This window comes from Macrotis lagotis, chromosome 3 (assembly GCF_037893015.1).
Source record: "Macrotis lagotis isolate mMagLag1 chromosome 3, bilby.v1.9.chrom.fasta, whole genome shotgun sequence".
Taxonomy (NCBI): Eukaryota; Metazoa; Chordata; class Mammalia; order Peramelemorphia; family Peramelidae; genus Macrotis; species Macrotis lagotis.
The window spans coordinates 286,050,928-286,061,741 of record NC_133660.1 but is presented as its reverse complement, the minus strand read 5'-3'; the positions used below and the strand labels follow the sequence as shown (position 1 = coordinate 286,061,741).

General features: G+C 60.3%; 1 protein-coding gene and 1 long non-coding RNA gene across 6 annotated transcripts; one reads left to right on the top strand and one right to left on the bottom strand.

Annotated features, from left to right (window-relative positions):
* Positions 1–557: 557 nt before the first annotated feature.
* EML3 (EMAP like 3) lies at positions 558–10,509 on the bottom strand. 3 transcript variants are annotated; one of them, XM_074231297.1, is made up of 21 exons: positions 10,366–10,509; positions 10,022–10,234; positions 9,798–9,917; positions 7,651–7,718; positions 7,130–7,253; positions 6,328–6,498; positions 5,896–5,965; positions 5,701–5,811; positions 5,426–5,521; positions 4,866–5,021; positions 4,535–4,676; positions 3,797–3,948; positions 3,543–3,668; positions 3,335–3,466; positions 3,023–3,090; positions 2,819–2,907; positions 2,334–2,431; positions 2,157–2,244; positions 1,545–1,643; positions 1,172–1,302; positions 558–860 (listed from the first exon to the last, which is right to left on the bottom strand). In XM_074231297.1, exons 1-21 carry the CDS (start codon positions 10,428–10,430, stop codon positions 657–659), a joined length of 2,523 nt encoding a protein of 840 aa, XP_074087398.1. In that variant the 5' UTR covers positions 10,431–10,509; the 3' UTR covers positions 558–656. The 3 variants fall into 3 exon arrangements, 2 of the variants coding, with proteins under 2 accessions (XP_074087398.1, XP_074087399.1); XR_012477298.1 differs by lacking the exon at positions 558–860 and having other exon boundaries at positions 1,212–1,302; positions 2,137–2,244; XM_074231298.1 differs by lacking the exons at positions 558–860; positions 1,172–1,302 and having other exon boundaries at positions 1,525–1,643; positions 2,137–2,244.
* On the top strand, positions 2,781–8,536 carry LOC141518906 (uncharacterized). 3 transcript variants are annotated; one of them, XR_012477300.1, is made up of 5 exons: positions 2,781–3,944; positions 4,188–4,275; positions 5,110–6,716; positions 6,831–6,935; positions 7,307–8,536. It is a non-coding gene; the product is annotated as an uncharacterized LOC141518906 (long non-coding RNA). The 3 variants fall into 3 exon arrangements; XR_012477301.1 differs by having other exon boundaries at positions 4,188–5,227; positions 5,340–6,716; XR_012477299.1 differs by having other exon boundaries at positions 4,188–6,716.
* Positions 10,510–10,814: the final 305 nt, after the last annotated feature.

The window sequence follows — 10,814 nt, the reverse complement described above, 5'->3', positions numbered from 1 at the left end:
CCGCCGCCCGCTCAGACGCGCCGAGGCCGGCCGGGCCCGCGGCTGCTCCGGGCGCCCCCGGCTCCGCGTCCCGGGCCCGCGGCTCGCTCGGTCCCGCCGGAGCCTGCCTCGGCGCCGAGCCCTTCCGGAACCCTTCCGGCTGCGCCCGAAGGACGGGCGCCCGCGCTTCGGCCACTTCCGGAGGCGCTTCGGCTCTTTCCGGCCCGCGGCCTCCGGCGCTCGGGCATTTCCGCCTCCTCGGCCGGGAGGGGCGGGGCCGGGAGGGGGCGGGGCCGGCGCTTAACCCTTCCGGGCCCGCGGCCGCGGCACGTGGCCCGGGCTGCCCCTCCCCCCGCCCCGCCCCAGGGCAGGGGCACCTCGAGGGCAGCCCCCCCCCGTGCCCCCCTGCCCCCCCAGCCAAAGGACACACTGAGGCCCGCGGGGTCTTTGCGTCGGTTTTATTGCCCCTGCCCGGGGCAGGGGGGCGGGGCGGGGGCTGCTCGGCTCAGCCTGCGGCTCTGTACAGTGTTGGGGGGCCCAGCGCCCCTCTGGCCGGGAGAAGGCACGGAATGTAACGAAGCTGGACGGGGAGGCTCCTGGTCCTGGGGCGGGGGAAGGGCACCGGTGGGGGGCCAAGGGACCCCCTCCGCCCCACCCACCCCAGAGGCCTAGTGCAGTCAGGCATCCAGGGAGGAGGCGGGGGAGAGGGAAGGGGTGCGGGAGGGCGTGGGGGGGGCGGCCCCGGGCCCCCCCCCACCCAGCATGCGCCACTGAAAGATGCTGGCATCCTTCCCCCCCAGTGAGATGAGGTGAGAGTCGTCGTGCGTGAACCGGACACTGGTGACGTGGCTGCCGTGGCCTCCGTACTTCCGGCTGGGGGCCTGGGGGTCGAGGGGGGTGGGCATCTCAGAATGGGAAGCACCTGGTGCAATCTGCCCCCTGGCGCTGCCCTCCTTTCACACATGAGGTCACACGGCCAGGAGCTGGATCCCAGCCCCCTTGCCCCAAGTCCAAATGCTCCTTCCATTTAGCAGGGGTGCTGCCCCCCCCTTGGAGTCCCCCCCCACTCCAGCAGTTCTGGACTCCCCGACTGGCACCCCTCTCCTCCTCCCCCTCCCCCTTCAGCAGCCCCAGACTCCCCGACTGGCACCCACTCCCCTCCGGCTCCTCCTCTGAGGGCCGGGGGCCTCACCTTGGCCCGGGCACACGGGTACAGGAACAGGTGCACTTTGCAGAAGTCGTCGGCCACGGCTACCACGCGCTCGTTGTGGGAGCGGCACAGGGAGTTGATGTCCGTCCCGTCGGACCCGTCCGGCCACACGCCTACCGGGCCAAGGCCCTCTCATTCCTGTTTCCTCCCGGTCCGGGGCTCCCACATTCCCCGCCACCCACTGCCGGCACTTCTATTGTCCCCGGACATTCCCAGACCCCCACGCCGCATTCTTCCCTCTCTGATCCTTCTGGCTCTCCCCGCCCCCCCAGGACCAGGGTTCCTAGTGACTCAGGGTGGTAGCCTTGCCCTCCTCCCACTACTCCCAGCCACCCTCACTGGGCTTGGGGCTCACCATACACGTGGAACCCTAGGACGCAAGTATAGGTGGCCCACTCACGATCCCGGCTCTCATACCGATTTCTCAGCAGCTTGCAACCCCCTGCCACGTCCCCTGGGAGGAAGGAAACCTAACTCGGGTCAATCCCCTTTCCATCAACTCAGCAGACTGAAGGAAACGGGGAGAGGGTCGCAGGTCTGGGGTTCCAGGACTTCCCAGCCAATTCTGGAAGTCTCCCCTCTCACCCGATACCCCAATAAGTTTTTCTCTAAAGGTCTTTGCTTAGCATGGTTCTCATGACTTAGGTTCAAGAGATGGTAGGATTTAGAACCCAAAAGAACTTAGAAAATAGAAATATCAACTGTCCTAGAAGGGAGGACCTGAAAGCCTAGAATGTCTACGCTCGAAGGGACCTCAAGGAAGCGTAGAACCTAGAATGGCAGAACTGAGGCAGCCCCAACTCTCATTTTACAGATAAGGAAAAGGAGAGCTGAAGAAGGGTAGCTCTGCCCCCAGATCTCAGTCTTTCCCCTTCTGCCCCACCTCGATCTGAGCCACGGGGGAGAGAAACCTTGATCCCCACAACTCTTTCTTTTCTGTCACCCACCCCTGTGAACCTCTCCTCACAGTAGAGTATCTCGTAGTCCCCAGAATTGGACATGATGAAATTCCCATCCTTGGACCAGTCTAGGTGGGTGATGAAGCTGGAGTGCCCCTGGAGGGAGGAGGGGGAGAGGTGGTCAACGCTGGAGCCTTGGGTTTCCACCCCAGCCCCAGACATTCCCTAGGAGAGCCCCCACTCACCACACATCGGCCAAACCGGCTGCACTTGGCTCCGTCTCCGGAAACACCGTAGATATAGATCACGTTGTCGTGGGAGCCGATGGCCAGATACAGCCCATCTGAAGGAGGCCGTGACATGTATTTCTTAAGGGCTTACTAAGGGCCAGAGCAGAGGACAGAGCCAAAGCCAGCAGGCCCTGCCCCCCAGCTCACCTCAGGCAGAAGACAAGGGCCCAGCAAGCATGTTTGTAAAAGATTGGGACAGAGAGAGGGAGAGACACAGGAGGAGAAAGAGAGAGAGGAGAGGAGCGGGAGGAGAAGAAGAGAGAGGGAAGAAGGGAGAGAGGAGAAAGAAAGAGAGGGAAGAAGAGATAAAGGAGAGAAGAAAGAGGAGGGGGAGGAAGGGAGAAAGGGAAAGAGAACGGAAGGGGGGAGGGAGAGAAGAGAAACAAACAGATGAAAGGGAGGAGAGGGGGCACCTCTAGGTGGGGGGCCGGGGCTCTCACCTGGACTATATCTGACAACAGAGAGCTGCTCATTACCATCAGTGAAATCTGACACAATCTCTCGTGTCTCTGTGTCCAGAACCAGCCACCTGGGGTCAGAGGGGGGGATGAGGCTACCCACCAGCCCCACATCACCACCCCCTTAGGCTCCCCTCCCTCCGCCCCCCCTTCCAGCCCTGGATCCTTGCTTCCACCTGTTCTCACCTCCCAGTGTTTAGTCCCACAGCCACGACCTTCCCACTGGGGTGGAAATCAGCACAGAGACCCGTCTCCTGGAGGGGGAGGGTGGTCAGTTGGGAGGCTGGGGTTGGGATTCAAGGAGATACTTTTTTCATGGGGGAACCCACCAGATCACCCCACCTCTTGCCCCCCCCCCAGTACTTCTCCTTTCTTGCCCTTACAAAGGGGAGGAGTGCAGCCCTAGGAGAGATCTCTGGATTCCCCAAGGGTTGGGGGGGGGGGGGGAAGGGGTCTCTGGAGGAAAAGTTGGAGGGCATGGGATCAGGGTGAGACTACCTTGAGATCCAGACTCCAGGCCAGGGCGTGACACTCCCCATCCCACAGACAGAGCTGCCTGTCGTGGCCACAGGTGAGGAATCGGTTCAGCGAGGGGTGAGTGCAGAGACCCCAGAGCTCATCAGTGTGACCCTGTGGGACAAGGGGCTGGATGATGTCATCAGATCTTCTTGCCGCCAGCCCCCCCCGGCCCTTCCCAAACCCTAACCTGAATCACGGGGGAAAAGCCCTGGGTCAGGTCTCCCCTCAGGAGCGCGTTCTTTGTGGTCCCCACCAGCAGCTCGGAGCCCAGCCCTTCAGCTATGGCGCGGACAGCTCCAAACTGTTCTGGGATCTGGGGGGGAGGATGGGCGGGATGTCCAGGTTGCAGGAGGAAAGAAGCCCTCCAACTTTCCCCAGCCCCATCAGTCACAGGTTTGTTCCTTCCTTCCCCCCCCCCCCCACCTCCAGTTCCAGCCTTACCTCAGCCTCCTGGAGGGCAGCGAGCCCCGGCCCCCACTGAACCAGCCGGCGATCCCGGCCACCCCCACTCAGCACAGTCCCATCCCTCAACAGACATAAAGCGAAGATGGAGCCCTCGTGGGCTCGGGTCTGAGCCACGATCCCAAAGGTCTCTGCATGGAGGAGGAAAGGCCAAGGGATGGGGGGGGGGATGAAGGTCATAGTGGAGCCAACGCAGGGGGAAGGAGGATGGACTGGGGGCCATGGCTAGGTATCATGAATCCTTTCCAGCATAGGTCAGAGCTGGGAAGAACCTTAGAATGTGGCATGTCAAAGCTAGAAGGGGCTTGGAACCTAGAGTGTTAGAGTTGGAACCACCAAAATCCAGGAATCTTCCCCTTTTTTTCATCAGGGGCCCCTTTGGCAGTCTAGGGGAGCCTAACATTACTGTGGTTGGTTGCCTACAGTAACATGAAGGAAATGCTGAAGGTCTATTAGGGGTTGGTGGAAATTTTACAATGTCTTTTTTCCCCTCCAAGTCTATGGGCCTTGAGGGATCTCCCCCTTGGGCAGGGTCCCGGATCTGTTCAAGCCCCTCATGCCATAGATGGGAAAACTGAGGTCCAGATGGGGAAGTCCCCTCCCCCAGGTGGGTTGGGAGGCCCCCTCCAGGGCTGGCCAGGCTTCCTCCCTCTCCACTGGTAACTTCCTCTGGGTGGGATCCTGACAAGCCCGGGGGGGTGGGGAAGAATCATGTACCTTTAGCCCCCCCCCTGCCTGGAGTTCTGGAGTCTGGCGGGCTCCGCCCCCAGGTGAGGATGGTCCCTTCTGAGTCTCCAGTGAGGATGTCTCCATCCGGAAGAAACACAAAGCAGGGGACAAATTTGGGCTTCTTGTATTTCTGGGAGGGGGCAGAGGGCAAAGGTTAAAGGTGAGTCATGAGATCATCAGAGCGGTCAAAGGATAACAGCTTTTGGGGTGGGGGTCAGAGGTCAGGGATCAAATCCAGAATCTTCAGGAGGGGAAGGCTATGGCACAATCCCCTCTCGAGACACACACACTCCCATCCATCAAGCCCCTCAGACCTTACCCCAAAGACACCCTGTTTCCGCGTGAGTCCCCCATTGCCCAGAGCCCCTCCTCCAGTAGACCAGTTCCAGAAGTGGACGTGGGACTTTCCACTGGTGACGATACAGCTGCTATCTCGGGGGTTGAAGCCGACGGCCAGGACAGAGTCATTGGTACTCTGGAGGGAGGGAGTCCTGGGTTGGATGCCCTGACGACCCCCCCAGCCCAGGCCAGGGAGCCCGCCTCCCCATCTCTGTCCCTTTCAGAGTGACTGTGCTTCAAGGTGTCTGGGGTAACAGGCCTCAAAGCCACAGAGCCAAAGAGTCGTCATTCAGAAGCCGCGACCCTGGGAGAAGTGACTTCCTCGAGGTCATACCAGTGGTGGTAAGAGGCAATGGTGGGAATCTGAACCCAGATCTGCTTCCCACTGCCAAAGCTCACCTGAAGGGGAGCATCCAGAGACCTTGACTGTTCCTCCCATCCCCCAACCTCCTAGAAGACTTTGGTGTGACCTTGGCCAACCACTCAGTCCCCTGACCTGAAGCCTCCAGGCCTTCCTCCTCTGCCCCCCGGGGCCCTCACCTTGATTTCCACCAGCTTGGCACCTCGGTTCCAGTCCCACACAGACAACATGTGCTCATTCGAGTCGTCTACCACACAGAGGAAGTTGCCCTGATCCTGTGGGTGAGGGCACATTGGGCAGGGGCATGGGCATGGGCAGTCATGAGGGGAGAGGCCCAGGCACAAAGGGCCAGGAAGATGGCAGGCTGACCTCCCACGTGCTAGAAATTGGTCCGAGGCAGATCACACAGGACCCTGGCCTGGACAGGGACTGGGATTTTCCAGAGGTGGCTCACCGAGACAGAGAAGGCCAGGGCCCCCACTCCTCGCTCAAACACCCCGAGTCCAATCTCCTGCAGCTTTTGAAGTTTCTCTGAATCCCAGATATGAACCACGGGCTGAAGGGGCTGAGAGGGCCGGAGGCAAAGGGAAATCAGCAAGCAGGCTCAGACTGTCGGCCCACCCCAGCCAGGCTTGTGCTCCCACAGTACCTTGCCATCTTTGTCAACCCCTGCTGTCTGTCCGGAAGCCACTCGGACCCCGTCGGGATGGACGGCAAGACTAAAAGGTGGAGAAGGGGACATGACGCTGCAGGAGGGGTCTCTAAGACCCCCACCCTGGAAGCCCCCTGCTCCAGGAATTGTAAGGTATGTCTGCCTTTAAGCTATCTGACTGAAGACCATCTACTCTAACAGAGGCCACAGAGATGGGGAGATGATGTGCCAGGTCATCCCAAAAGTGAGGTAGGAACTGAACCCGGCTCTCCGGCACTTCCCTCTCTCCCCTCATCAGCTTTCCTTCTCCCCCTGGGGACACCCATCCGTCCCTGGTTGGCAGAGCCTTCTCTTGGGACATTGTTCCACCTCCTGGGGCCTCCTTTCTCGGCAACACAGCCCATCCCCCACCCATGGTGTTGACCTCACCAGCGAACACAGTCTGTGTGACCCAGGTAGTGTCTCTGGCCACCACCCCCGGGGCCTCCTGGGCCGCCTCCCGGGCGATACAGCACCACCACACAGGCAATGAAATAAACTACTTCCCCAGAGCGAAGGACAAACAAGTTGGAACGGGAGTCTCGGCCCCTGTACCCATAACTGGGAGGAGGAGGAGGAAGGTCAAGGAAAAGAGCTTGGTGATGAGGTTACCATCAGAATTCTTGGGAATGGCTCCACTGGCCTTGAACCCTTGCATCCGCCCCTGCTCCTCCCATCTGCTCCCACCTTCCAGTGCCAATCTGTGGCTGAAGCTGCTGCCTGGCTCTGGGCCTGCCTCTCTGGGCATCTCTGACATCATTACTCTCCACCCCCTCCAGGTGTTGCAATGAAACCACTGTCCAGCTCCACAAGCGTGATCTCTCACCTCTGACCTCTGGACACTCACAAAGGTCTTCCTCATCTTTACCTATTACAATCCCTTTTCTTCACAGAAGCCCGGCTCACTTTGGTTGATCTTCTCTAGATAAAGCCGAGACTCTCCTGCCTCAACTACTGCCCGAGAGCTTTGTCTTTCTTCCTCTCAAACTTCTGGGCAGGTATATAACCTTGCTCCCTAATCAACTGATCAACTGAAGCAAGTGACGCGGAACTCAACTGTCCAACCTTGAAGGACCTGGGGGGGGGGGGGGAAGGCTCTTCTGCTGGCAAGGGCATCAAGGAGAGGGGCAAAAGGATTCTAGGGCTCTTGGAGGGGAAACTATTGGGGGGGGAGGGCAGGATGGGAGGATACACCCAGTCAAGGCTGAGGTTCTCAGGGGGTGGGCCACTGGGCAGCTCCTCGGGACTTCGGACACCCGACGGGATGTACATGGTGATGGGTCGACCCCGAAGGAACATCTTCACCGAGATGCCCTCTACAGGGGAGACAGGGAGACCAGGGTTACTCTCTACTTTCTCTCCCTGCCAGGCAGAGTCCTCTCCCCTTATCCCATCTGGACTCTTCACTGGGAGAAAGAGAACAATTTGGGAATTAAAAGTCCTTCCTCTGAGCCCCATCCTGATTGAAGGAAATCCTGCCCTCAATCCCAGAATTCTACAGTCACAGGGATGGAAAGGATGCCAGAGGTCATCTTATCAAACCCATATCTGACCACAAGTATTACCTGGACCACAGGGCTAATGAGTAATCCTTCTCCAATGGTTGCTGGAGGCCTCCCGGAAGAACTCTATCTTTGGAGTTGACCATTTTCACCTGGCCCACCTCCCCCCCCACACACCAAACATACCCTGTTTTCCCAGATCTGCCCTTACCCAGGTTATAGTTGCTCCTCCGAGAGCCAGGGCCTCCAGGGCTAGAGAGTGGATCTTTCCACCCTCGGCTGCAGAGAGAGGGTTAAAAAAAAAGGCAAGAGATGAGGATGCATCACCAAGCAAGACCTTGGGGAGAGGCATCTGGGAGAAGGTTGACTTAGCATCAAGAAAGAAAAATTATAATGACCGCTCAGATTGATATAGTGTTATAAAGTTCATGAAGCATTTTTATAAATATAATCTCATTTGGTGCCATGGTTACTCTTATTCCACTGATGAGGAAACTGAGGCAGACAAGTGAAAGGACTTGCCCAGAGGCACACAGCTCACAAGTGCCTGAGGTCAGTCTGGGACCCATCTAGCCAAGGTGGCACAACTTAGCTGCCACCAGGGCCTCTAGGGGACAATTGGCTCTGCCAGAAAACTACTAGTGATGAGGGGCCCATGAAGAGTCGTGTTCTAGGGCTTTGCCCAAGGTACTAGAGGCATCAGTGACTCGGAATAATGATTGAGCCAGAGTCAGACAGAAAGTCTGTGTCAATGGTCAGTCTATGTCTGAATCTATTACGTCTGCCACTCTGAATATTGTTTTAATCTCCATTTTGCCCAAGAAAATAGAGGCTGACAGCTATCAAGGGTCTGAGACAGGATTCAAAGTCAGAATTCTCCAGATGCCACAATGCCCAGGATCCTTTGCTTTCTCCAACCAAAAAAAAAAAAAAGACAAAAAACCCCCCCAAGCACAGGGCTAGGTCTGGAGGCAAGACATCAACTTCCTGAAATGGAAGAATGCTCTGCTAGAAGGACCATCAGGATTTCCCTTAGGCTACCACTGGGCTGCCATTTTGTCTTCTTTGGTAAGGCTAGTCTGCCTTCCAATAGTCTAGCTCTACAGCCATCCAAGGCTCCCTAGAGAAGGGTCAGGGAGAGCCCTGCCCACTCTGACAGGGGAGACCAGAGCTCCCCTTGAGGCCAAAACACTTCAAAAATGGGAATGACAATCCTTGCCTTCTATAGGTCACAAGGCTCCAGGGAAGAACATGTTTTGTTCACCTTAAAGATTCAGACATGTCATCTCCTTTGGGCCTTCAGGATGGCAAGGGCTGAGTGGGTCAGACTGGCCAGGGCCCTCTGACCTGCTGCCCAGAGAGAAGTGTAGAAGGCCGTGGCAACATGGCTACCCACTGACCAACTCTCTAGTGGACCTCCTGGGAATAGTTGGACCAGGGCAGAAGGCTGGGCCAAGTAATCTATCAGCTTGGGGGGTACCCGGCGCCATGGGTAGGAAGATCCTGGGGCATGATTTGTATCAGCCTAACATCAGACTGGAGGGAGAGAGGGAAGCCAGGGTGATCAGGAGCCTAGGAGGAGACTGGGTTGGTGCCGGTCCTCGTCAAAGAAGACCAAAAGATATCAGCACATCACCGTGTTAAGAGTCAAGTTACGGGGAGTCTGTCTGTGGTCAATCCGATCAATATGCACCCAGAAGGTTCTGCCACAGCTCGGACATAACTAGGCCACGTGAAAATTTAGGGTTGATTCTCCAAAGGTGAGTATCTTGTGTGTCTTTTGGGGTGGGCCTCTATGAGACCTGGCTTAGGGTGATGCAGAGGTGGTTAGGGGGGCCCTAGGTTCAGATGCCATTGTCGTATTTCTCTAGGTCTCAGTTTCCACCTGGGTCACATGACAAGGCCAGACTAGATCCGAAGGTCCTAACCTATTCTTTTAAAGTTACTGATCTTTCAGGTTGTCTGGCCACCCTAAGGGTGCCTTTTCTGGAATATTCTTTCTAGGTGAATAGACTACATAGGATTAGTTAAGAACACCAATTATGTTGTAATAGTCATTAACATGAGTTCTAAAAGGCTTTGGGGGTGCCAGCTGAAGAACCCCTTTACGAACTGGCCTTTGACAACCCCTCCATCCTCTGCCACCATCCCGATCCTGGCCTCCTCCCGAGGGGCCAGGCGGGCTGACAAGACCGAGCTTGAATCCCGCCAGACACTGCAGCGTCTTAGTCGGCCTCGGCCTCGGCGTGTCCCTCCGTCCACGGCAGAAAGCTATCCCCTGAGTCCCTGGGGGGATGAGCTCGGGCAGGGAGGGAGGCCGGATGGGGGCCCGGGGAGGGAGCCGGGGCGGGGGCCCACCTCTCGGAGCTGCCGGCCCGGAGCAGCAGGTTGGCGGAGGAGGCGGCTTTCCTGGAGAGCTTCTTCTGAGGCCGCTCGGACGGGGCGGAGGAGGAGGAGGAGGAGGAATTCCGCCGAGGCCTGGGGGGGCAGATCCGGGCGGGGGGATGAGGGGGAGGGGAAGACAAGCGGGGCTGGGGGGCCCCGCGGACCCCCGCCCCGCCCGCCCCTTCCAGCAGACTCACGTGTCCCCCCGCTGCGGGAGCTGAAAGGGCCGCAGCGCCCCCGGGGGGCCGGGGGAGCCGCCGCCGCCCTCGCAGCGGGGCCCCCCCAGCTCCTCCTCCGCCCCGCCGGGGGGCCCCGGGGGCCCGTTGCTCAGGCCCGAGGGCCCCGACGGCCCGGCCTCGTCCGCGTCCGCCTCCGTCTGGGTGCCCCTGCTGACCGCGGCCGGGGGTCCGCTGCGGGGAGAGGGAGGGGGTGAGCCGGGGCCGGGGCCGGGGGGGGGTGAGCCGGGGCCGGGGGGGGCCGGGGCCGGGGGTGAGCCCGGGCCGGGGGGCCGGGGGCGGGGCGGGGCGGGGCGGCCCCGTACCTGGCGCCCTCCCGCAGCCGCAGCGTCCGCAGCACCTGGGCCAGGGCGGCCTTCACCAGCTCCATCTCCTGCTCCTGCACCCGGAGCCTCCGGCTCAGGGCCCCCAGGGGGTCGGCCCCGGGCGGCTCCCAGCCCCCGGCCTGGCCCTCACCTGCAGCGGAGACAGGCGGGGTCGGGGGGCGCCGCGGGGGCGCCGGGGGGGAGGCGACGTGGAGCCGCGGCGGCCGGGCGCCCGCCCCCCACTCGCCCGGCCCGGCGGCCCCGTCCATGCTGCCCCGGGAGGCGCCCTAGGGCCGGCCCGAGGCGGGGGCCATGCGCCGCGGGGCGCGGGCGGGGGGCGCGGCGGGGGGCGCGGGGGGCCCCGCAGGCAGCGGCCGGACAGGACGCGGAGCAGCCAGGAAGCGCCCTGGGGGGGCGGGGGCCGGGCCGCGGCTGGCCCCTCCCTGCCC